This window comes from Astyanax mexicanus, chromosome 4, assembly GCF_023375975.1.
Source record: "Astyanax mexicanus isolate ESR-SI-001 chromosome 4, AstMex3_surface, whole genome shotgun sequence".
NCBI classification, from domain to species: domain Eukaryota; kingdom Metazoa; phylum Chordata; class Actinopteri; order Characiformes; family Acestrorhamphidae; genus Astyanax; species Astyanax mexicanus.
The window spans coordinates 23,497,727-23,524,590 of record NC_064411.1 but is presented as its reverse complement, the minus strand read 5'-3'; the positions used below and the strand labels follow the sequence as shown (position 1 = coordinate 23,524,590).

The 26,864-nt window shown below is 36.7% G+C and overlaps 5 protein-coding genes and 1 pseudogene across 17 annotated transcripts in view; 3 read left to right on the top strand and 3 right to left on the bottom strand.

Moving 5' to 3' along the window:
* LOC125780501 (zinc finger protein 239-like) overlaps positions 1-26,864 on the top strand; it is a 1,096,042-nt gene that overhangs the window by 364,901 nt on the left and 704,277 nt on the right. For 6 of the 9 annotated variants that reach the window (XM_049477547.1, XM_049477548.1, XM_049477545.1 and 3 more), the window contains one exon: positions 1,414-3,577. In XM_049477547.1, coding sequence (XP_049333504.1) covers positions 1,560-2,417 — 858 coding nt within the window. In that variant the 5' untranslated portion in view covers positions 1,414-1,559 and the 3' untranslated portion in view covers positions 2,418-3,577. Of the gene's footprint in view, positions 1-1,200; positions 1,306-1,413 lie in introns of those variants that run through there. The other 3 variants (XM_049477542.1, XM_049477544.1, XM_049477543.1) reach the window with 2 other exon arrangements.
* Positions 1-26,864, bottom strand: part of LOC125801297 (zinc finger protein 665-like) — a 326,993-nt gene that overhangs the window by 152,740 nt on the left and 147,389 nt on the right. The window lies entirely within an intron of this gene.
* Positions 1-26,864, top strand: part of LOC111188255 (zinc finger protein 239-like) — a 219,167-nt gene that overhangs the window by 141,563 nt on the left and 50,740 nt on the right. The window contains exon 1 of one of the 4 annotated variants that reach the window (XM_049478057.1): positions 26,740-26,771. The exons of 2 other annotated variants lie outside the window; for them this stretch is intronic. The gene's annotated coding sequence lies outside the window, so the exon portion shown is untranslated. Of the gene's footprint in view, positions 1-26,739; positions 26,772-26,864 lie in introns of those variants that run through there. One more of the 4 variants, XM_049478051.1, reaches the window with a different exon arrangement.
* LOC125801510 (zinc finger protein 239-like) overlaps positions 1-26,864 on the bottom strand; it is a 177,663-nt gene that overhangs the window by 110,448 nt on the left and 40,351 nt on the right. The gene's annotated exons all lie outside the window — the stretch shown is intronic.
* Positions 1-26,864, top strand: part of LOC125801494 (zinc finger protein 239-like) — a 296,877-nt pseudogene that overhangs the window by 265,257 nt on the left and 4,756 nt on the right.
* LOC125801264 (gastrula zinc finger protein XlCGF26.1-like) overlaps positions 18,633-26,864 on the bottom strand; it is a 212,196-nt gene continuing 203,964 nt past the window's right edge. Inside the window, exons 1-2 of one of the 2 annotated variants that reach the window (XM_049477704.1) lie at positions 23,236-23,320; positions 18,633-20,752 (exon numbers count right to left, since the gene is read on the bottom strand). In XM_049477704.1, the coding sequence (XP_049333661.1) occupies positions 19,482-20,621 (1,140 nt within the window). In that variant the 5' untranslated portion in view covers positions 20,622-20,752; positions 23,236-23,320 and the 3' untranslated portion in view covers positions 18,633-19,481. Of the gene's footprint in view, positions 20,753-23,235; positions 23,321-26,864 lie in introns of those variants that run through there. The other variant, XM_049477705.1, reaches the window with a different exon arrangement.

Here is a 26,864-nt window from a genome sequence, read left to right as displayed (position 1 = left end):
TTAATTTTTATTCTTATTTCTATTTCTTATAGAATCAATGTGAGAGAAACCAGTCTGTTAAGTTTGCGTTAAATGATTTTTTAAAATAAAACAAAAAATAGTTTAAGCCATTTTTCATTTTTCAAGTTTTCTTTAAAATTTAATTTTTAAATCTCGTCTCTTCTCGTGAACCCATTATCGTGTCTGGTCTTGTGATATTAGTGTCTTGTCACACCCCTAATTAAAATGTAATTTCTGGAGCTGTGATGGTATGTAGATGCATAAAATAAGTCTCCACTGATACTGTATTTTGAATAAAAGAACATTTATTATAATAAAATAATTAAAAAGCACCCGGGTTTCCTTGTGAGAGAGAATGTTAGCCAATCTTATCCTGTGCTCTCTGCCTCGTCATCGACCCACTCAATCTGTAAAACCCAAGGATTTATGTCATTCGGTCCCTCATCTGGAAAAAAGTAATATTATCTAATTTCTAGAACATAAAAATAGGAAAGAGTCAGGACAAGAGTTCACTCTCTCTCTCGAGCATATTCATTCCAAACTGCTGAAATACACTGTATGAGTTAATATAGTCATTTTATTTTATTCACTAAACGTTTTGTTACATTTCCAGGACAACTAAGAATAATTGATAATAATTAAGGTGGAAGTGCTAGAGTAATTTACTGCTTTAGTTACATTTAGTTAGAGTTGATTAAATTTGGAGCTGCTGCTCTGAATCTGCTGGTGTAGAGCTTCTGCTGCTCTCTGGTTCTGCAGATGAACTTGGGCTTCGACAGGATGCTGTGATTCACCACCGTGTACGCTGTATTGAGTTAGTAAACAAATCAGTTAAGCCATTGATGTGGAGCTGCAGTCTTTCTGGGTAAAAAGCACAATTACATTTACATTTCTCACCAAATTTTCACTTGTGATCTACAAAAAAAGGACTTAAGGAGTGCATATCACTGTCAGTCTGAAGCTAATGTGTTGGAAAATAATGTTATCAGGAGTTGTAAAAAAAATCAGGAATGTTTTATAAATTGGTGTGAAGGAAAAAGCTTCGGACATCATTGGTCACGTGATCAATGTAGAATGAATCAATCATCGGAAGAGTGATTCGAACCAATGTGTGTCGTTTCTTTTTTTTTTTCGGCACAAGCCTCGAAGCTTCAGATTAAAGGGTGACATTTTTTTTTTCTTCTTTCTTTACGTTCTCAGGTTCTAGTGAGACCAGAACAGAATCAAGACTGTCTGTCTGAACAGTGGGCAGTTTTTATAAAGGTAGTAAACAGGCATCAGCCTGATTATTGCAAGTGATAAAAGGTGGGCTACCTCTAGTGGCTACACTATGGACTTAGAAGTGGAAAAAAGTACCGAAATTGACTTGCTTTTATTTTAATATACAACTGCATTTTTCTTTGTGTTTTCTAGAAATGAAAATATTCTCCTGAAATTCATCACCAACAACCAGGATATTTAACTAAGAGCAATGTTAAACTGCTGAAGGAAGTGAAGCACAAGCCGTCCTGAAGAATCTCCAGAACACACAGAAATTGTTTGCTACATTTAAAAGGCAAATGAAGCCAAGTCCCGACATGGAGAAACATCAGCACTCTGCCAAGAGTTTTACTAAACAGAGTAATCTCAAAAAACACCAACGCATTCACACAGGAGAGAACCCATATCACTGCTCAGACTGTGGGAAGAGTTTTACTCAACAGAGTAATCTCAAAAAACACCAGCGCATTCACACAGGACAGAAACCGTATCAATGTTTAGACTGTGGGAAGAGTTTTACTATACAGAGTAATCTCAAAATACACCAGCGCATTCACACAGGAGAGAAACTGTATCACTGCTCAGACTGTGGGAAGAGTTTTACTATACAGAGTAATCTCAAAATACACCAGCGCATTCACACAGGAGAGAAACTGTATTACTGCTCAGACTGTGGGAACAGTTTTACTGCACCGAGTACTCTCAAAATACACCAGCGCATTCACACAGGAGAGAAACCGTATCACTGCTCAGACTGTGGGAACAGTTTTAATCAACAGAGTAGTCTCAAAAAACACCAGCGCATTCACACAGGAGAGAAACCATATCACTGCTCAGACTGTGGGAAGAGTTTTACTATACAGAGTAATCTCAAACTGCACCAGCGCATTCACACCGGAGAAAAACAGTATTACTGCTCAGACTGTGGGAAAAGTTTTACTGCACCGAGTACTCTCAAAATACACCAGCGCATTCACACAGGAGAGAAACCTTATTACTGCTCAGACTGTGGGCAGAGTTTTAGTCAACAAAATACTCTCAAACTGCATCAGCGCATTCACACTGGAGAGAAACCGTATCACTGCTCAGACTGCAAGAGGAGTTTTACTACACAGCGTAATCTCAAAAATCACCAGCGCATTCACACAGGAGAGTAAACTATTCCAAATTTAAATCCCAAGGCAATTAAAAGTGCGTAAATCTTTCAGACAGAACACCTTATCCTACAAAAAATGTTTCACTTTGTCACTTTGGACACGTTCCACCAGAAACAAACATGAACTGAATTTAACAATGGATTTTACAGGTTCAGCAAAATTAATCGTATTCAGGGATGATGTTTATTGAATTTCATGTTATGTTTTCTCGTATGTTTGATATTCCAGGACATTCTTTGTGGGACAGAGATCAGTTTTTAGGGTAGTTACAGTAGGAGTTTAGTTCTGAAGAAGGGAAGGTTGTTTAAGTTCAAATGACGGCACTGCCAGTGCTTGCACCAGATATTAGATTAGCATAGCATAACTTAGTCTTTAAAATGTAGATGTCATAGTTGTTAGGGGTAGAGTAGGATTTGTAGTTTGCAACTAAACATTAAAAGCTTATGATTTTAATGCTTTTAATCTCCTTTCTAGTATATGCAGATTAGATTATTTCTATGCAGATTAGATTATTTCTATTCATTTCTAGCATCTCTGTTTTCACTCTGTGGACTTAGTTGTGCCGTCCTTAGTTCCCCAAGCTTAGCTTAGCATAGCATAGCTTAATGCTATTAACCGCTAGGCCCATCTGTATGAAAGAAGTGAAAACACCACCTGAGGAACTCCCAGAGAGAGTGCTTCCAAAAGAGAGACCCAGAGTAACAGAGAGAGGCGACACTGTGCTGGGTACTGCCGTGTGGACCGGAGGAGCATCCAGACCCACAAAAGGCCAACGAAATCCTTTCCAGAAGTTAAATAAAACGCTCCAGCCGTAGCTCTCATACTGAAATCAACCCACTCCAAGCTTGTGTAGCGCAGTAAGGTAGCAGGCTCATTCACTCCCTCTGCTGCTGTTCTCGTTTGTCTATGGTTCAGTCCGATTAAAAATCTGTTACCATAGAGGGATATTTGGTTGTTGTATTACTCAAGTTTTATACTCTCTTATCTTTTCCTTATTGAATATTATATGTTGCTTAAGGTTTTTTAATCTCCAAATTTACTAAGAATATCCAAATCATGTAGTTTCTTAATAGTTTTTATCCACTACAAACTATTATCTTTTTATTGCTTCACCTCTATATTTACTCATCTGTGTTTTAATAAATGGATTTTATATTGCAGATCTGCAATCTCATTGTTTTTTCTCAACATATGTTTGACATGAAACCTATAGGCCTGAGATTGTCTTATGTTATTGTTTGTTAAATACTCAAAGGCGCCCAATGCAGAAATCCAGTGTGAAATGTATTTGTGTTGAAGTGAAACATAATAGTCAATTTCAGATTGAAATTCAGAAAGAAATTTTCTTTTAATGGTTCAGGCTTAAAAGGGTAAATATACAATTACTTCCAAAGGTACAGTAGCATGTGTTTAACTTGTATTCATATGCTTATAAAGTTTTTTAATTGGGAGTGCTTGTGGGTTGTGTTGTTTTGTTTTTTTGAAAAGCATAGTCATTCACCAACTACACTTTAAAAAAGGTGAAAAAAAGATGAATGAAAAGATGGCGGCGCAGTAGTGCAGCGGCCTCTCACGCTCCTAGCGAACACCCTATTTTGAGCTGTTTTTATGCCGGTTTTGAACCCACGCGTGTGAGTTATAGCAGAACTGAACTTTTGAGGATTTAAGGACAGTTTGGTCAGTAAAACAGCAACTATGGACAATAATACACGAGCTTCACTGGGCAGACTACAGCTCCTCCGCGCTCTCTGACCACATCTCTATCATGCTGGTCCCCGCATACCATCCCCCTCTGCGACGCTCCAAACCCACACAGAAGACCATAACTGTGTGGCCCAGTGACGGAGACGCTGTGCTGCAGGACTGCTTCGACTGCACAGACTAGAGTTTATGTCCTCTAGAGATAGGTTGTTGGTTCCGCACCAGTCCATCAGCCACTGCACCTCCTCTCTGTATGCGGACTCGTCGTTCTTGCTGATGAGGCCAACTACAGTTGTGTCATCAGCGAACTTGACGATGTGGTATGAGCTGTACTTCGCAGTACAGTCATGAGTTAGCAGAGTGAACAGCAGTGGACTGAGCACACCCTGTGGGGTGCAGGTGCTCAGTATGGTGGTACTGGAGGTGTTGTTTCCCAGACATCTCAAGTTGCAAAAGTTGATTTCAGGGAGGTTACCCCCCGGCCAAAAAAAAAACAGAACAAAAAAAACTTGCACACACACTAAAGGATAACGAAACTTTACTCTTATTTTAATTAATTTTATTTATTTATTTAGAGTATTCAGAGGTGAAATGAGTTTTATATTTTTTCTTTTTGGAAGGCCCAGCCTCTGCTTTCCCTGCATCCGTCATGATCTGCTTTCTCTCACTCACTGAACAATTCCTGTCCGGGAGGGGGGTGAAAACACTGCCTGCCCACACTAAAAACTGATTGGATGTCTCAGAGACTCTTTGCAGAGAACAGGCAATTCAGAACCCTCCCTGTTTTCTCTCGCTCCTTCCGACACGCTATTAGAGAAAAAAAGTCTGTCGCCTGTGTGAAAAAAAGTCTGTCGCCTCTTGGGGCACTCATTCTGAATTCCAGGAGATTATATGTGACTCGCGGGCATCAGGGAGCCACTACCGAAATGCGGGAGACTCCTGCAGCTTCAGGGAGACTTGGTTTGTCTGGTTTCCAATCCTGACTGATTGTGGTCTCTCAGTCAGGAAGCCCAAAACCCAGTTACAGAGGGAGGAGTTTAGGCCCAGCAAGTTCAGTTTTCCGATCAGATGCTGAGGGATGATGGTGTGGAATGCTGAACTTAAGTCGATGAACTGCATTCGAAGTTGTCCAGGTGGGTAAGAGCCAGGTGGAGCGCAGTAGAGATGGCATCGTCTGTTGATCTGTTTGGACGATACGCAAACTGCAGTGAAGAGGGGAGCTGGTTTTTGATGTGCCTCATGACCAGCTTCTCAAAGCACTTCATGATGATGGGAGTAAGTGCAATGGGACGGTAGTCAGGAGTTCAGGGCATCTGTAAGGGAGGCATCACTGTTACAAGCAGGTGAAGGTGACTTGTAGTTGGTAATGGTCTGGATGCCCTGCCACATGCGCCGAGTGTCAGTAGTGTCCTGGAAGTGGGCGTGGATTTTCTTTGCGTAGGTGTGCTTTGCCTCTCTGATGCCACGGGAGAGCTTGGCAAATGAAAGGAAACTATGAGGCTTGAAGGATGAATTTACAGATTTGTGGAAGTGCTTTAATTATTCTGTTTGTTTTTGCACATCAAAACAATATTGTTTCAGTTTTGTCTTTTCAGGATGAAAAGTAAACAGCTTTTTAAATGTAATGTTAAATTAAGCTGATTTAATATTGTGTTGTGAGATTTGTGTTTACTTTTATATGTAATTGTTGTTTTTTATTTTTCAATATTTGTGTTTTGGTGTTTATTGAAGTTTTACTGATTTGAATTATATTGACGATGTATATTCTTTTATTTTCATTTCATTCAGGTTAAATTTAGCTTAAAGATAGATACAGTTTACAAACAAAGGAAAACATATATTTTGGCATCCATTACTTTATCCAATCAAATGGTGTGTTACTTTCACAAAATTTTTTATTGTGTACAAATCACACGACCAACAACGAGAGCGCGAGAGAGACCAACAGCGAGGGCGAGAAGCACGAGAGAGAGACCGACTGACGCGGAGCAGTTGCAAAGAACGTATAGTGATTTCTAGCTTGTAGTGTGGAAAAAAGTAAAATGAACTGAACTTTGAATGTGAACTGTTCACTTAGAGCATGTATGAACAGAACTTGAACTAGTTCAGAAAAGCTGTGAACTGGCACAACACTGGCCTTCAAATGGAAATGAGTTTATGAGCTAGCAATCATAGCTGAAGCTAATGCTAACACCCCTAGTCCTGTTAATGCTACACTTCCACAAGAATTAAGGTTGTCAGCTACAAATAGTAAGCTTTTTGTTATACATTTAACATTGATATTTAGACAAATGCATCACAAATTGTTCTATGAAGCCGATTAATTTGACAAATTAGCTTATTTTACAGGTGGGCTTAAATGGTATAGCCCATCAAAATGCATGCAGACTGCAGCGAGCACATGTTAATATTCAATGACAAAAACATTATATTTCTGAATGTGGGCATAGTAATAGCTGCTGTAATGTTTGAAGCAAATTATATTTAACTTCATGCATGGATTTGTGAGCATATCTTAGATTTTGAAAGGAAATTGTCTTTTTTAGCATTCTTTTCTGCGGAACCGTTTAAGCCCACCTCATGTATTTCAAAAGGGAATTTCCTCCAGGACAAGTGAAATACAGTTCACTTTGTGACTTTAAATTACTTTTCTACAATATTAGATAGATAGATAGTGAGGGTGTGATTGGAGATAACCACATCTTCACACTCTTATTCTTAATGGTTTTATATATTTATATATACAGTTATTATTTTTACTGTTCACTTAATAATTTACTAAATAACCTTATGAACTTTCCTCTCTTTTTAACTGTCACAATGACACTTTGGAGGTTGTTCGTATTTTTTCAGGAATCAGGAAGTTCAGAGTGTTTATCAACAGTGAGAGCTGTGAGGAGAACGTGACTCTGAGTGGCAGAGAAGCTTCAATGCTGTTCTGGGACCAGTGCATATGAACTAGGAGACAACAAGCTCTCTGAGTGAAGTGCTGGGAACCTCTCCTCAGATAGCCAGCGCTTGCCTGTTCTACACGCCATAAAGTCGCACACAGGCCAGAAGATCTTTCCATCCACTTTTTTCCTCTGTTTCATCTTCTCACAGATTTTAGGACACTTAAGGATTGTTTGGAACACAAGGACTGTTTGCTGTGTTCATTAAGGACACAGAGCTGAACAACACCATGATAAGAACCTGTTGCTCAGACAAGCTGGAGCTGATCACGTCAATGAAACTGTATAAACAAACTGGACTCTGCAGACGTAATCATATTGATCAATTATGTCCAATCACATGTCATTTGCATAAATGTATAACTGCTGGGATTAAGTCTGGAGGGCTATCTCTCTGGGTTGTGAATGTGTCGATCGATGTGTTTGTTGATGTAATTTTACTCTTTTCTAATATATATTTATTAATTTATTAATTGCTGAAACTCTTTTTCCAGTAAACTTTAATATATTTTAAATTGTAAGCTCTGACCCATTGGTCATCATTTCATATTCTGGGATTCCTCACATCCGAGTTTAATCTAAGTCATGCTGTGGCAAATTACCCTACAGAATACTGGGGAAGAATTGAGGCGGGTTATTCAACTATTCGTACTCGTCATGTTTCACAACAGATTTCTCCTTTACTTGAAGTATTTAAACCATCTGAGCTTCAAAGTCACCTAAGTTGTGGTGTAGTGGGTCATGTTAGTGGTAATACCAATAATAATTGATAATCATTACTATTGTTATCATTATCATTATTACTCTTTTTGCTAGGGGCCTGATTAGATCAGGAGAGAGATGTTTTTAAAAGTATAGAAAAACCACAATCATTATTGAAATGATGAATTAAACGTTTGAGCTAGTGCGCCACCATTTTGCCCGTGCAGCATTAGTGACGTTACGAGGTTGGTTGGTTGAAGAGCCCAAGTACATAGCTTTCGGTCACGGTTAAGGAAAAGAGCTTGATGTTTACCGAGACTATGGATGAAGACGAAGCTGAAAGGGGTTTTGATCTGTTTCCTAGAAACCCAATGGTTTATGCGTTCGAGCCAGTGAGGAGACGAGACAGATTATTGGTACAAACTCTGTTTTATACAGAAGAGCAGCCAGCGGTTCCTGTATGGGTGGAGAGGGTCAGTAACACTAACTTTCAGTGTTGCCAACTTAGCGACTTTGTCGCTATATTTAGCGACTTTTCAGACCCTCTAGCGACTTTTTTTGTAAAAAAGCGACTAGCGACAAATCTAGCGAGTTTTTGTGGTGTTATTGGAGACTTTTGGCGACTCTGAGATGAACACGCGCTCTTCAGTTACTGTCCTCCACGCTGCAGCACACCACTCACAGTGCAGTCTGACTGTCAGAACACACACACACCGCTCCACCAACACACTGTAAATGAATCGTGCGTGCCCACAGCCGCCGCTGACTGACCCCGCTCTGTATTTACAGAGCAGAAGTATAAATATTAATGTGTCTTCAGTGTGACACGAACAGAAATCCCTTAATTTAACTCACACAGTATCAGTCATTCACTCACCTCATTCACCACATAGCCTGTCACTCACCTCCTCCACAGTGTCTGCCTCTTTATAAAAAGCTAAATATCTATTGAACCATTGAACAATTTGTCTATGATAGGTTAAAAAAAATAAAGAAAACGTAAAAAATAAAAATAAAATAAAACAAAAAACGTAGACTAACAGTTCCGGCTAACTGCTGCTCTTATAATAACACTTGAACATATAAGAACATGGCAAAAAACGTATTTATGTAATTCACGTAAGTTACTGTAAAAAAGTGACCTCCTATTTAAAAAGCAACAGAAGTTGTTCATTTGTAACATTTCCAACACATTTATGGTGTTTTTACTCACTTTTTTCTCTCCCACAACCCTAATCTTTTACAGCTTCAAAAACATGTATTATGCAAATTAGGCGATGACGTCATTTAGCAACTTCTAGCGACTTTTAGGAAAGCCAATAGCTACTTTCCTTACTGAGGAGTTGGCAACACTGCTAACTTTACCTAGTGCAGATGTGGTCACTGCACTGCCGTGCCGACTGCAACCGAGTGTATTTGCTGTCAGGAGGCTAACGTGGACCATTTGCTCAGAGATCTTCCCTGCAGAACCCTGAGCAAAACAATTCCACACTGAAATAAAGTAGTTAACATTAGCTAACCTAGCTGGCTAAAACATTCTACACGGAAATAAAGTAGTTAACATTAGCTAACCTAGCTGGCTAAAACATTCCACACTTAAATAAAGCAGTTAATATTAGCTAACCTAGCTAGCTAAAACATTCCACACTTAAATAAAGTAATTAACATTAGCTAACATAGCTAGCTAAATAAGTCCACTCTGAAATAAAGTAGTTAACATTAGTTAACCTAGCTAGCTAAAACATTTCACACTGAAATAAAGTAAACATTAGCTAATGTAGCTAACTAAGACATTCCACACTGAAATAAAGTAGTTCACATTACCTGAAGTAGCTAGCTGAAACATTCCACACTGAAATATAGTTAACATTAGCTAACCTAGCTAGCTAGATCTTTCCACTTTCAAATAAATTAAACATTAGCCACCCTAGCTAGCTAAAACATTCCACACTGAAATAGAGTAGTTAACATTAGCTAACATAGCTAGCTGAAACATTTCACACTGAAATAAAGTAGTTAAAATTAGCTAACCTAACTAGGTAAATCTTTCCACTTTGAAATTAAGTTAACATTAGCTAACCTAGCTAACTACAACATTCCACACTTAAATGAAGTAGTTAACATTAGCTAACCTAACTTGCTAAATCTTTCCACTCTGAAATAAAGTAGTTCACAATAGCTAACCTAGCTAGCTAAATCTTTCCACTTTGAAATGAAGTAAACATTAGCTAACCTAGCTAGCTAAAACATTCCACACTGAAATAGAGTAGTTAACATTAGCTGTCCTAGCTAGATGAAACATTTCACACTGAAATAACGTAGTTAAAATTAGCTAACCTAGCTAGCTGAAACATTCCACACTGAAATATAGTTAACATTAGCTGACCTAGCTATCTAGATCTTTCTACTTTCAAATAAATTAAACATTAGCTAACCTAGCTAGCTAAAACATTCCACACTGAAATAGAGTAGTTAACATTAGCTAACATAGCTAGCTGAAACATTCCACACTTAAATGAAGTAGTTAACATTAGCTAACCTAATTTGCTAAATCTTTCCACTCTGAAATAAAGTAGTTAACAATAGCTAACCTAGCTAGATAAATCTTTCCATTTTGAAATTAAGTAAACATTAGCTAACCTAGCTAGCTAAAACAAGCCACACTGAAATAGAATAGTTAGCGTTAGCTGTCCTAGCTAGCTAAAACATTCCACATTTAAATAAAGTAATTGAAATGAGCTAACCTAACTAACTGAATATGTCCACTTTGAAATGAAGTAAACATTTGCTAACCTAGCTAGCTAAAACATTTCACGCTGAAATAAAGTAGTTAAAATGAGAACCTAACTAGCTAAATCTTTCCACTTTGAAATGAAGTAAACATTAGCTAAACTAACTATCAAAACATTCCACACTGAAACAGAGTAGTTAATATTAGCTAACCTAGCTAGCTAAAACATTCCACAGTAAAATAAAGCAGTTAACATTAGCTAACCTAGCTAGCTAAAACCTTCCACACTGAAATAGAGTAGTTAACATTAGCTAACCTAGCTAGCTAAATCTTTCCACTTTGAAATTAAGTAAACATTAGCTAAACTAGCTATCAAAAACATTCCACATTGAAACAGAGTAGTTAACATTAGCTAACCTAGCTAGCTAAAACCTACCACACTAAAATAAAGTAGTTAACATTAGCTAACCTAATTAGCTAAATCTTTCTACTTTGAAATTAAGTAAACATTAGCTAACCAAGCTAGCTAAAACATTCCACACTGAAATAAAGTAGTTAATAATAGCTAACCTAGCTAGCTAAACATTCCACACTAGCTAGCTAAAACATTCCACACTGAAATAAAGTAGTTAATTTTAGCTAACCTAGCTAGCTAAAACATCCCACACTGAAATAAAGTAGTTAATATTAGCTAACCTAGCTAGCTATCCCACACTGAAATAAAGTAGTTAACATTAGCTTACCTAGCTAGCTAAAACATCCCACACTGAAATAAAGTAGTTAAAATTACCTAAAGTAGCTAGGTAAAACATTCCACACTTAAATAATGTAGTTAAAATAAGCTAACCTAACTAGCTAAATCTTTCCACTTTGAAATGAAGTAAACATTGGCTAACCTAGCTAGCTAATACATTCCACACTGAAACAGAGTAGTTAACATTAGCTAACCTAGATAGCTAAAACATTCAACTCTGAAATTAAGTATTTAGCATTAGCTTACCTAGCTAGATAAAACATTCCACACTGAAAAAAAGTAGTTACGTTAGCTAACATAGCTAGCTAAATAATTCCACTCTTAAATAAAGTAGTTAACATTATCTAACCTAGCTAGCTAGATCTTTCCACTTTCAAATAAAATAAACATTAGCTAGCCTAGGTAACTAAAACATTCCACACTGAAATAAAGTAGTTAACCTAGATAGCTAACCTAGCTAGCTAAAACTTTCCACTCTGAAATAATGTTAACATTAGCTTACCTAGCTAGCTAGATCGTTCCACTTTCAAATAAATTAAACATTAGCTAACATAGCTAACTACAACATTGCACACTGAAATAGAGTAGTTACATTTAGCTAACCTAGCTAGCTAATTCTTTCCACTTTGAAATGAAGTAAACATTAGCTAACCTAGCTAGCTAAAACATTTCACACTGAAATAAAGTAGTTAACATTAGCTAACCTAGCTAGCTAAACAATTCCACTCTGAAATTAAGTATTTAACATTAGTTAACCTAGCTAGCTAAATCTTTCCGGTTTGAAATGAGGTAAACATTAGCTAACCTAGCTTGCTAGATCGTTCCACTTTTAAATAAATTAAACATTAGCTAACCTAGCTAATTATAACATTCCACACTGAAATAAAGTAGTTACATTTAGCTAACCTAGCTAGCTGAAACATTTCCCACTGAAACAAAATATTTTCTAATATTGTATTTTATATAATTTCGCTGTGGAACATCTCATTGAGACAGGTTGTTGTTAGTTGTTAAGGTTGTCTGTCAGTTTAAAGTACAGTTTGCTAGCCCCCAGTTACAATGACTAGTATGAAGTCCTTTTTCATGAAGCAATGTTTATCCAGCTATTAAAACACTCACTGATGTTATTTGCTCCTGCACAGTCACAAAGCCTTTTGCAGATTTGATCTCGTCAAGCTTTGTCTCAACGCTTGATGGACAGACTATGTTTGCTGCCTTTTCCACAATTTTTTTATCTTACAGGCATGTTGCATGTCCTGTAAATGTCAGTGTTGGCATTTATGTATGCTTTCTCATTTTTAATCTATATGATTTTTAAACATATAGGTCTGATCCAGGGTCACTTTGCCCTCATTTACCTCTGTCAGGTATAAAGTAAACACTGACGACTGATCCCTCAGTGCACAGAGGGGATTAGTTGTGGGATCAGCTGACACCGTCTCTTCGAAAGTGAAGGATACTGCAGTTGTTTGGGTCACATTCGAGATTTTATGTGAATGTAACATCCTCTCTGGTAGGGCGAGGCTCTTCCAAAGTTTTGTTCCATCTAAAAAAAACATAAATGCATAGCCACAATCATAATCTCTTCATTATAATTCAGGTATAAAACAGATCTATAAACTCATTTTGACTAGTCTTGTTAGCAGGATCATTAGGGCCCGAGCACCGAAGGCGCAGGCGAAGCCTGCACCGGAGGTGCAAAGCCCTATTGTTTTTGGAAGGATTATTATTATTATTATTATTCCGGACACTTTAGCCCATTTTTGAGGCATTTCCGATACTCGAAAACTCACGCATTTTGGCACAGGCCTCAAACTCTGCGAAAATTTTAAAGTTCCATAGAGGCTGGACTTTGGCGTGGTTCAGGAGCTCTATAGCGCCCCCAAACGTCGGCAGTGGCTGGGATGAAGTTTCTCCAATGTACACCAACTTTGGTACGCTCATTGACCTCCTCATAAAGAACAAGGATCACTTGGTTTTATTTGACTCCGCCCAACAGGAAGTCGGCCATTTTGACAGGAAGTTGCAAAATAAAAAGTTTCCCGCTGGGTTTCGGAGGGGTTAAGATGTTTGAAAACTCCTAAAATTTTACAGAGCTATTTGGCTTAGGTCAAACTTTGACCTTAAGTTGGAATTTCGTAAATTCATGTTTCATCAGCTCTCTAGCGCCACCTATTTTATATCACATTAATAAAAAGCTCTCAGCCTCTTGATGATTGGCAGATTCAATAAGTCTTTGAAATGATTTAGAAATATTTTGTCGTTTTTCTCATGTGTAGCTAGATGACTCTACAGCGCCCCCTATTTTATTTAGGCCATTAAATTAGCTGTAGCTGTCTCAAAATTTATCCAATATTCTAGATTTTTGGCAACAACATAGGAAGTATCATCCCGCACATATTACCCATTGGCTGGTATTAGCTCCACCCAACAGGAAGTCGGCCATTTTGAAATTTGTGGAATTTTTACACATTTTTCACGAACTCATTCAAACTCCTCCTAGAGTCTTTGTCAGATTATCTCTAAATTGGGCGAGGGTAGGCTCCAGACATACATGGTGATAAATTGCGAAGGAATAGTCGATAGCTTAAATGATGACGAAATGGCAGGCAATTAATTTAATGGAGACGCAACACTAGACCAAAGTGAAACCATGACACGGTCAGAACACGGATGATTGAAAAATCCTGAAACTTGGTAAAAACACAAGAGACATCATAAGACACGTTTTAAGTATTGGAATAATTGACTCCGCCCAACAGGAAGTCGGCCATTTTGAAATATGTGCATTTTACACACATTTTTTGCATACTTTGTCGAACTCCTCCTAGGAAATTTGTTGAATACTCTTGATATTTGTCAGCAATAAACTACTACCATCCGTGATGATAAATTGCGAAGGAATAGTCGATATCTTAAATGAGGACGAAATGGCAGACAGTTGAACTGCTTGAGATGCCCCATTAAAACAGGAAGTGAATACATTCTGGTGTTAGTAGGTGTTTGAGGAGGTTAAAAAGGTTGAAAACTCACGAAACTTTACAGGCCTGCTTGATTTAAGCAGTACTTTGATCTGAAATTAAAATTTCATATATACGCATTTCATTGGCTCTATAGAGCCTCCTAGGTTTCAATGCATATTTGACATTACGGGAATGCTCAAAACCTCTTGAAAATTGACAGATTGCATAAGACCTAAAAACACTTTACAAATATTTTGACAATTTTTTCATGTATAGCTAGCGGACTCTACAGCGCCCCCTAATTCGTTCGTTTATTAAATTAGCTGTGGATTTGTCAAAATTTGTCTAATATTCTCAAATTTTGGTAGGATCGTAGATAGTATGACCCTGCACATATTTGCAATTGGCTTGTATTAGCTCCGCCCAACAGGAAGTCGGCCATATTGGAATTTGTAATATTTTTACACATTTTTCACAAACTCATTTAAACTGCTCCTAAAGTCTTTTTCAGATTACCTCTTATTTTGCTGTAAATGAACAACAGACATATTTGATGATAAATGCCAAAGGATTAGTTGATCGGTAAAACGGTGACCCAATGGCGAGCAATTGATTCACTAGAGACGCAACACTAAACCAAAGTGAAACCATGACACGGTCAGGAAACAGATTATTGAAAATTCATGAAACTTGGCAAAAACACAAAAGACATCATTACACACATTTTCAGTATTGGTAGGACTGACTCCGCCCAACAGGAAGTCGGCCATTTTGAAATATCTGCATTTTACACACATTTTTTGTATATATTGTCAAACTACTCCTAGCAAATTTGTTGAATTCTCTTGGTATTTGGTAAAAATAAACATTGAACATATCTGATGATAAATTGTGAAGGAATAGTCGATATCTCAAACGAGGACGAAATGGCAGATGGTTGAATTTGTGAGATGCCACATCAAAACAGGAGGTTAAAACCTAGGTAATGCCAGGTGTTTTGAGGAGGTTATAACGGAGAAAAACTCACAAAATTTGACCGGCCTGCTTATCTAAGGCTGTTCTTTGATGTAGAATTAGAATTTCAAATACATGTATTTTAAAAGCGCTAAAGCGCCACCTGTATTTTAAATGGATATTTCACGTGTTTAACAGGATAGAAAACTCTTGAAAATTGGCACACTCAATAAGACCTTAAAATTACTTTTACCGGTTTCTCGGTTTGGCCCGGTACGATTTGCGCTGTTGTGCGAGGGCCCTACGTCCCCCTGTGACAGGGGGACAACTCGTTAATGTTGTTTTTAATAGTAATATGTTTCCATTGATTTATATGAAATCTCACTTACATAATGCTCATTTTTACTACTGAAAATTCAATTCAATTACTTAAATTAGCATTTGTATTATTTAGAAATCCCTTACAGAAGTGTGGAATTTTACTAGTAAAAAAGTGATTATAGACAAGGGAAGTTTAATGTAAATCAGATAACTCTGTGTAGATATCTATATTTTATTTCTCTATATAAAAAATACACTTTTTTCTAGTGAAAAATAATTTTAGAGATATTTGACATCAGATGAATAAACATTTGTACAGTCAGAATTCATAATTAATATGGGTTGAGATTTGATTGATTTGTACTAATACAAAATATTAAATAATATTAGATAACTGTAACTGGAGTTGTTACTGTTTTCCCATTTAAATCCATTTTTCATACAACCGCTTGCAAATGTAAAAATACAACATAGCCATGTAAAGCCGTTTTAGCCTAAATTCCAAAATTTCGTAAATATAATAATAATAATAATAATAATAATAATAATAATAATAATAATAATAATAATAATATTATTAACAAGACTAATGATTTACATGGAAATAGATTCTCTTTTATCTACAATTACATTATTACTAGTAGCAATTGAATTTGCAGATGTTTTGAAGGAAATTCTAATTAGTAAAACCCCAGTTCTAAATAGGAAAAATATTATTAACACTAAAACCTGAACTATACATACACAAAATTAAATAAAAAAAAATATGGCACATATCCAAAATGTAAATTTCTAAAAGTGAAAGGTAGTCAGAATTCTTGTGTATATATATATATATGGATCTGGACTTTTTACTAGGTAGAATTATAGTGAATAAATCTATAACTGGAGTTCTTACTAATAAAAATACTAGACTTCAGAATAACTGAATGGGTATTTAATCACTTTTTCCCCACAAGAAAGGCAACAAACAATTCCAAATTGTCCTGAAAAATAATTGTCCAGCGATTTACACTATTTATTTTATAATCAAACTTTAGTTTTAGTTGAGTTGAGTGTAGTATAGTGTAATTCACAGTGTAATAACTACAAGATACATTAAAAGCGCTACATTCAAATGCACTTTAAAATTATTTGCTTCCAATGTGTATTATATGTATTTAAAAATAACAATTTAAATAACAAATACTAAACTCTGAAAATAAAATTGATAGACCATTCATTTAATGCAATTCAAAATATAGGTATATTTAAATGAAACACTGATTTATTTTTAGTGGCATTCTTTGGTAAACTGGGCATGAAGGAGCTTGTTCAGAGATCTTTCTCTTGTTCACAGTGGATGGCTCTGACCCTGCTGCACTTTTGTTGCATGGTTCTAATGAGCCCTCTTCATCTGCAAGATGCAGTAATGAGACCGGTTACATTTTGACGTTTTTGTAATTCTTAGTAAATGTCATTTAATTTGAATGTTTTAAACATTCCAATATAATGTGACATTTTGTATTCACTGAACTTTTCATATAATATAAAATATGAATATAAAAACAATTCCACATTCCTTATGTGCTGCATGTTTCATTTCTTTCACTTATGTAGTTATTCTTAATTCTTGGATCATGGAACAATTTAATGTTCAGAAGGAGTTGAATTGTGGTATGTGCAATATATTTATACAATTAAAAAAAATGTGTTAACACAAACATTTTTTGTATAACACATTGTAGCAAGCAAGCAAACAATACTGAAAACAATAAAATCACTTATAAATAATTGGACAGGCTGACTTGTACTTACTGACTGCAAGATGCAACATGAGGTCATATATTTTATCAAGCTTTCAGATGTTTTTTACTTGACTATTGAGCTCTAGAAATGTCACACATCTTCTTGTGATACTTTTTCAAGGTTTGTGTAGTTGCATTGTGGTAATGGGTTTGGGTGATATTCTACAACGTACCTTATATTTACCTTGGGGTTTCATGTGTTGGGGATATATGCAGCCATCTTGAATCACTTCTGATGGGTTTAAAACTGCTCTATCATCCTAACTTTCATTTCACTCTTTAGCCAAATGTTTTTGGACACTGTTCTATTAGCCGAAATTATTGGCATTCTACTATATAGCCAAATGTTTTTTGATGCCAACATTTAGCCAAATGTTTTTGGACGTAGCTCTATGATCTTATAAATATGCATTCCATTTTTAGTCAAATGTTTCCACACCACTTAGACCAATTTCCAAACGTAAAAACTATTACTATCGAGGGTAGTTTGAATTTTCGAACAGTGTTAACTTGCATGGTACATTTTGAATATGTATGGTGACCAGCACAAAGTGAAGCATTGATTATTTAATACAAGGAGTAAATGTGTGACGAATACCAGGACCCGAGGAGACGAGCACTGATTAGTAAACACAGGTTTATTTACAGAAGTAGGCAAACAGAGGTAGTCAGGGACAGGCAATATACTAGATATATGTTCTGCATATACTAGAAAAGAGATTAAATGCATTCAAAACCTTCTAAGCATAAACACTGAAGGTTTGGTACTAAACGATTAGTTGTAAGCTAAGAATCTTACTCTACTCCTAACAACTACGACATCTAAATTTTAAAGACTAATTTATGCTAACCTAACATCTGGTGCAAACACTGGCAGTGCCCTCTCTCGAATGGCCTTCCCTTCTTCAGAACTAAACCCATAACTATACCCGTAACTACCCTAAAAACTGAGCTCTGTCTCAGAAAGAATGTCCTGGAATAGGAATGGGCGGTATGATGGTATTTCGGTATACCACGGTATTTAAATATGGTGACGGTATTGTAAAATAGTGAAGGTATATTAACCACGTGACGTGCCAAATCTGAACTTTGAAAAACAGGCGTTTAAGACATTCAGTGCACCCACAATGAAAGAGCAGTGGGAGGGGTAAGCAGTTGGAGCTCACTGATTGGTTATGGGTTAGGGATTCTCACTGAGGAGATCATACAGCAAAAACTCAATAAACTCTACAGGTTTCACTAATTTGCACTGAAGTTATCGCCACAAATAGCCACATTTGTGCTGGAGTGGCAATAAAACCCCATCAACCATCTAACCACCGAAATTATAAGATTAGCCCCTCCTACCCCCCCCCCGGTAATACCGTATACCGCCATATAATCTGACGACAATATGGCGGAATGAAAAATTTCAATACCGCCCAACCTTATCCTGGAATATCGAACAAACGAAAAACATAACATGGAATTCAATGCACATCATCCCTGGATAAGGATCATTTTGCTGAACCCATAGACTATATATAGCTGGACAGAGCATCGTCTCTTAAAAGTAAGGCCACCACAGGTCGGGCGCCCCCTGCTGTTCGGCTGCAGAAAGCTGTGTAACCCCACCCATCCCCATAGGTTTCAATGGCAAAACAGACAACTTTCAATCACGTTTTTTTTCTAATATACTGTAATTCTACCTCCATTATTTAAATGCAACAGCTAGTGTAACCTCTGCTTATATTGTCAAATTTTTATATCCCCACAGAATTCGGTTTTTAAAACGTTATTCGGCTCTATTCAAAAAAGGTGTGGTTATGGTAAAAGGGCTGCTTATGGGCGGGACCAATAACAGACCGTCAGCTCCGCTCCGCCCCGCTCTGCAGTCTGTGACCGCGAGGCAGCCCTCAGGGGCGGGGTTATTTAAATGAGTAGGCGGTCTCTCCACAGCCTTTCTCCCTCTTCTGGTCTCTACTGCGCAGACTCTGGTCTCTGAATCGCCAAACTGGCGGAAGATTTTGGCTTCATTTTCATTGAATGAATGGGAACGGCGACACAGCGTCCATCTTTATATACAGTCTATGGCTGAACCTGTAAATTCCATTGTTAAATTCAGTTCATGTTTGTTTCTGGTGGAACATGTCCCAAGTGAGAGAGTAAAACATTTGTGTAGGATAAGGTGTTCTGTCTGAAAGATTTACGATTTGCACTTTTAATTGTCTTGGAACAGATTTGAGGTAGTTTTCTCCCCTGTGTGAATGCGCTGATGTTTTTTGAGATTACTCTGATGATTAAAATTCTTCCCACAGTCTGAGCAATAAAACGGTTTCTCTCCTGTGTGAATGCGCTGGTGATTTTTGAGATTACTCTGTTGAGTAAAACTCTTCCCACAGTCTGAGCAGTAATATGGTTTCTCTCCTGTGTGAATGCGCTGGTGATTTTTGAGCTCAATCTGTTGAGTAAAACTCTTCCCACAGTCTGAGCAGTGATACAGTTTTTCTCCTGTGTGAATGCGCTGGTGTTTTTTGAGATTACTCTGTTGAGTAAAACACTTCCCACAGTCTGAGCAGTAATACGGTTTCTCTCCTGTGTGCATGCGCTGGTGCAGTTTAAGATTACTCTGTTGATTAAAACTCTTCCCACAGTCTGAGCAGCAATACGGTTTCTCTCCTGTGTGAATGCGCTGGTGTTTTTGGAGAGTACTCTGTAGATTAAAACTCTTCCCACAGTCTGAGCAGTGATACGGTTTCTCTCCCGTGTGAATGCGCTGGTGATTTTTGAGATTAATCTGTTGAGTAAAACACTTTCCACAGTCTGAGCAGTGATACAGTTTCTCTCCTGTGTGAATGCGCTGATGATTTTTGAGATTACTCTGTATATTAAAACTCTTCCCACAGTCTGAGCAGTAATACGGTTTCTCTCCTGTGTGAATGCGCTGGTGTTTTTGGAGAGTACTCTGTAGATTAAAACTCTTCCCACAGTCTGAGCAGTGATACGGTTTCTCTCCTGTGTGAATGCGCTGGTGATTTTTGAGATTAATCTGTTGAGTAAAACACTTTCCACAGTCTGAGCAGTGATACGGTTTTTCTCCTGTGTGAATGCGCTGGTGATTTTTGAGATGAATCTGTTGAGTAAAACTCTTCCCACAGTCTGAGCAGTGATACGGTTTCTCTCCTGTGTGAATGCGCTTGTGTTGTTTGAAAGTACTCTGTGCAGTAAAACTGTTCCCACAGTCTGAGCAGTGATACGGTTTCTCTCCTGTGTGAATGCGCTGGTGTTTTTTGAGATTACTCTGTTTAGTAAAACTCTTGACAGAGTGCTGATGTTTCTCCATGTCAGGACTTGGCTTCATTTGTCTGTTAAATGTATCAAACAATGTCTGTGTGTTCTGGAGATTCTTCAGGACGGCTTCTGCTTCACCTCTTTCAGCAGTTTAACTTTGCTCTTAGTTAAATATGAATTTCAGGAGAATATTTTTCATTTCTGGAAAACACAAAGACAATATTAAGATAAAAGCAGGTCAATAAACTGAAGAGAACTGCCTGAATCAGTTACACTATACAGACAAAACTACTGGGACATCTTCATATTACCATAAAAGCTTTTGTACTTTAGTCCCATTCTAAGTCATTCTAAGTGAGTGATGTTACTCTTGAATCTGAAGCTTTGAGACGTGTGCCAGAAAAACGACACACATTGGTTCAAATCACTGTGCCGATGCTTGTTTCGTTCTACATTGATCACGTGACCAAAGATGTCCGAAGCTTTTTCCTTTACAACAATTTATAAAAGATTCCTGTTTTTTTTCACAACTTCTGATAGCAGTTCATTATTTTCCACCACATTAGCTTCAGCTTAACAGTGATATGCAATGGATGGATGTCGGACAGTGCAGCATCTACTCAGTCTGGAATGTCCACATTCTCACTTAAGAAGAAGTGCAGAAAAGTTTGTATCCAAATTAAAAGAATAAAATATGTCCTGGCTTGGTGAAGGTATTGGCAGCTGTGTTGTCTTTAGCTACCAATTAAAAACCTTGGTAACATTGGGTTAAAAAAAGCACTGGGAACATTGGCTAGTTAGATAACATTAGCTACTTAGTTAAAAAAGCACTGGGAACATTGGCTAGCTAGATAACATTAAATACTTGGGTTAAAAAGCACTGGTGACATTGGCTGGCTAGATAATATTAGATACTTGGGTTAAAAAAGCGCTGACAACTTTAGCTAGCTAGGAAATGTTAACTACCGGTTAAAAATGCTGGTAGCTAGCTGACTAACATAAGTACTTGGGTCTCTTATTCTTGGTCTCAATTCTGCCAATTAAACAGTTCTATTTTTCTCTCTGCCAATCGTGTTAAGGAAACACGTCAGCACCAAGTGCAGATGAACACTTAAACATTATTCCCACAAAAAAAAATCACATCATAAAACATTTTACTAGTGCTAACTCTTTCGTAAATCTGTGGATAAAAAAAATGTGTGGAACATGCACAGCGTATTTCTTATGTATCACGAACGACAGAAAAATATCAAATAATAAGAGCAGTTTTGTTAAAAGAATACAGCTACTTACATTAATTTTGAAGGTAAGTTAAGGTTTTAGCCACCTTTAGCTAACCTAGCCAATGCTATCTAGATAACTACCTAAGCAAGCAGGCAATTCCAAACAATAAAATACTATTAGCAGCCTGAATGTCTTAAACACATTAAATTTGTGATGAGTTGTTGTTATATAGCCTAAATGGTAGGATAATGTACAAGCTGTCTGTAATGGTTAATCCTTTCCTTTATAATCAACTTTAGCTGTTAGGTGTGGTATTGACAGTGACGTCGGTAACGCGTTACTTAGTACCCTTTTTTTCAGTAAAGAGTAATTTAATGCGTTACTATTTCCAACCCAGTAATCAGATTAAAGTTATTTATCCAAGTCACTGTGCGTTACCGTGCGTCCACACCGAACGTGATGCGAGCGACAAAGAAGCCGGAAGTCACAATAAGAATTGTGTAGATAGGCTGAACCCTTGTTTCTGTATTTGGAAAAACGCCCACCAGCGACAGCTCGTTCTGAGTGAGACACGCCCCCAAGCGACTCATCGCCTGTTGGACAGGAGACACAAAGCGATTTTAACGTACAGTTACTCTCTCTCTCTCTCTCTCTCTCTCTCTCTCTCTCTCTCTCTCTCTCTCTCTCTCTCTCTCTCTCACACACACACACACACACACACACACACACACACACACACACACACACTGCGCTCCCTTCCTCATCCCCCCTCCGCTCTCCCCCAATCACACGCGTCTCGGACACACACACATACCACGCAGCGACACAAACGAATCCATGGAGGCAGGCGAGAGAAGCGCGTTTTGTAGCAGAGGTTTGAGAAGCTTCTGTTAATGAGGTTCAACCACTGGTTAAAACTACTCCTTGCTGCCCTGCTGAGAACAACAGGTTCAATGTTCAGATTTACAGTGTTAAATATGTCAGGTCAAGAAACACTTTATTTATTTTATATTTTTTATAAAAACAAGTATTTATGTTTAGTGAAACCAAGAAAGAACATATTTGCATTTTCCAATAAAGGGAGTATTGGCAAAACTGGTTATAATTTTTATGTTAAGGCGGCGGGAGGTGGTGTCTGCAGCTGCTGAAAGTAACTAATAAAGTAAATTGGTTAATCAGTAATCGAATGACTTTTTCAAAGTAACTATACCATCACTGGGTATTGGTAACAACACTGGGTCATTTTACAAGCTAATTTTGCTAATGCTAGTGCTTACTAAATCTAGGCTTACAGTAAATAAACAGAAACGCTTTCAACACCCAAATAAACACTTAGATACTTCACCCCCACCACCTCCAAAGCCGCCCCCTGAGAGAGAGAGAGAAAGAAAGAGAGGAAGAGAAAGAAAGAGAGAAAGAGAGAGAGAGAGAGAGAGAGAGAGAGAGTAAATTCTCCATACCTTCTGTAGTTCAGCTGATCCTGCTCTTACTCCGGCGCTCCAGCTACAGACCCCGGAAGCTCAGTCTCATACGGGTTATGTAGAGCCCCGCCCCTCCCCCGCTATATCACATTATACCCCATCACCGCTAGAGGGAGCCCGCGAGGGAGTCCTCAATGCATGGAGCTGAATGGAGCTAAACAGCTAAAACTCTCATTTAAAACACTGTATAACTACTTCTCTGGGGTTTTCCTTTAATTTTACAAAGTAGAACAAAGTATTTAACTAAAATAGGAAAGAAAACGTACCTCTATATTTCAATTTTCTACAACTAATGTTTTTTATTCAGTAAATTCACTAGCATTACTGCTACTGATGCTGGAGTTACACACAGAACATGTTTAATAGGATTAAAACTGCAGTTTATAAGCTTTAATAATTATCTCTGCGGTGATGAAATGGGTGTAGTTTTTAGGAAATAAGTATTTTTTTTAATTCTATAAAGTATCTAACAATTTAAATTATTATTTTGCAAAAAATAATAATTTATAAATGTTTAATACTTTTTAGAATAAAAATCTATACTGTTGTTTATACATTCCAGACTCTGTTGAGTGACTGAGATTCAGAGCAGATTCTGAAGTGAGTTTTTTCCTCTATAGAGATTCTCTGATTGCTGCTTGCTCCTGTACAGCTCACATAACAAAACAAAAAAACAAAAAAAACAAATAACACTTACTAATTACTATGGAAAGGTCAGTGTCGTTGTTAGAGCATCAGTTGTGACATTGATTCCAGTAGACCCTTTTTTAAAAATCTAAATTTCATTTAAAATATTATGGTTACATTTTCTTTGCATTTACCTTCTTGATGTCCTGCAGATTCTTGAAAAGGAGATCGGCTCCTCCGTGTAAAATCACTCTCTGACATCACAATGGACCATCATGATTTCTGTATAGAAGGATACTTCACACTTGTAAAAGTATTTGAAACTTCATATGCAAATATCAGTTTTAAATGAATTAATTGAGTTTATTTGTTGATAGAATGGTAAAAACAAGTTTACCATCAACTGTGAGGACAAGGCCATCTGGTACAACTTTAGCATTTATTACATACAGTGTTATAAATGTTGGATCAATTTGGTGTCAATTTTTGGTGTTAACTTACATGGTAAATTTTGTCAGTACAAAATAGTTTGAATATCTATGGTGACCATCACAAAGTGAAGCATTGATTATTTAATACAAGAAGTAAGTGCTTCTCTTTGGGTAGTTAAAATGGTACTATTGATCATTAAGTGAAAGCTCACCTTATTCGGTTCATTTTCAGTAATCAAAGTTTATTATTCAGTTTTAAATAAATATGAACTAAATGAATTCATTATATTATATACCAATAGTACTATGATATTAAGAATCATTTGTTAACATAGGGGTTCTTGGTGTAAAGCACTCTTACATATTGAAAGAATCCTGAAGATTTCTTAGTTCTAATGGATCTAAAGTTCTAAAGTCCTCCTTTTTTTCAGACACTTTCTCCTCTATGTCTCTGTCATGGTGAAAGAGATATGAGAAAACCTCACTGAGAGAAAACCTTTTCTTAGACGGCATTTTCAGTAGAGAGAGAGAGCGCAGAAAGAGAGAGAGACAGAACACATAGAGAACTGGTTTAGAAGCTGCTGTGAAACATTTTATATCTCTGCATAACCACTATGTTGTATGAACTATCAATATGTTTGTAGGAACAATATATTCCTCCACAGAATGAGAAATATCAAGTTCTCATGAGAATTATGTTTTCCCCGCCCCCCTGTCCTGTGAACTGTTAGTGGTTTTTGCACTAATACAGTTATAATTATGTTATTTTAGGGATCTAAAGTTGCTGAAGATTATAAAATTATATGTCATATTGACCTTTGCATCATTCAACACAAACGTGTAAAATTCTGATATTTTTTTGTTTTATAAAGCTAAACAGTGTGGGGTCAAATTGACCCCAAACAACACCGATGTATACAAAATTTGTACAAGACACACAAAAAAATCCCTTCTCTTTGGGGTAGTCAAAATGGTATTATTGACCAATTGAAAGCTCACCTTATTCAGTTCATTTTCAGCAATCAGAATTTATTATTTAATATTAAATTAAATATGGACTACATGATTTTATAATATTTTTTAACAACATAACTAATCAAATTAATTAATTTATTTATATATATATATATATATATATATATATATATATATATATATATATATATATTTTTTTTTTTTTTTACTTGTAATTACTTAGTGTAAAGCACTCTTACATATTAAAAAAATCCTGAAGATTTCTTAGTTCTAATGGATCTTTGTATCGTAGAAATTGTTAAAAACAAATGTCACAATTGTTAACAATTGTAAAAATAGAGCTGATCTTTGAGTAAAATGTGGTAAGTGCTATATGTTGGGGTAGTTTTTTAGTGACTCAAGCAACCAGAGGTGTTTGTCTCATATTTCTACACAGAACCAGATATAATCTAGACAAAGTATTCTGCAACACCAGTAACTTCTTCCTTTAATATGTATAAAAAATAGTGTAAAAATTGGCTAATATTTTGTAGTAGAATGAGAATGCTTGCTGAACTTATTTTGGAAAAGTCAAAAATGATTTTATCATCCTATTAACAAATAAACTCTTGAACAAATCCTTTTTATTTTATAACTGTTAGTTTTTAACTGATATTTGAATATGAAGTTTAAAATGCTTTTATAAGTGTGAAGTACCCTTCTATACAGAAATCAGGATGGTCCATTGTGATGTCAGAGAGTGATTTTACAGGGAGGAGCTGTGAATGACCTCAATTTATGGAAAGATTTCAGAATAAATAAATAGTAAAACAAGGTGAGCAACAAACAAGATCTGCTGCAGTACGATATCATTTTCAAGAATCTGCAGGACATCAAGAAGGTAAATGCAAATTTTTAATTTAATTTAGATTAAAAAAAGTTTCTACTGGAATCAGTGTCACAATTGGTGCTCTAACAACGGCTCTGATCTTTCCATAGTAATTAGTAAGTGCTATTTGTTGGAGTACAGGAGCAACCAGAGAATCTCTATAGAGGAAAAAACTCTCTTCAGAATCTGCTCTGAATCTCAGTCACTCAACTGAGTCTGGAATGTATAAAAACATACACATTTTTATTCTAAAAAGTATTAAACATTTATTAATTATTATTATTAGCAAAATAATAATTTATAATTGTAAGATATATATAATTGATAGACATAGAATAAAATGTTACTTATTTCCTAAAAACAGAACAACTACAACTATTTAATCACCCCAGAGAAGTAGTTATACAGTGTTTTTAAATGAGAGTTTTAGCTGTTTAGCTCCATTCAGCTCCATGCATTGAGGACTCCCTCGCGGGCTCCCTCTAGCGGTGATGGGGTATAATGTGATATAGCGGGGGAGGGGGCGGGGCTCTACATAACCCGGATGAGGCTGAGCTCCCGGGGTCTGTAGCTGGAGCGCCAGAGGAAGAGCAGGATCAGCTGAACTACAGAAGGTATGGAGAAGTTTCTCTCTCTCTCTCTCTCTCTCTCTCTCTCTCTCTCTCTTTCTTTCTTTCTTTCTTTCTTTCAAAGGCAAGTAAGCCATG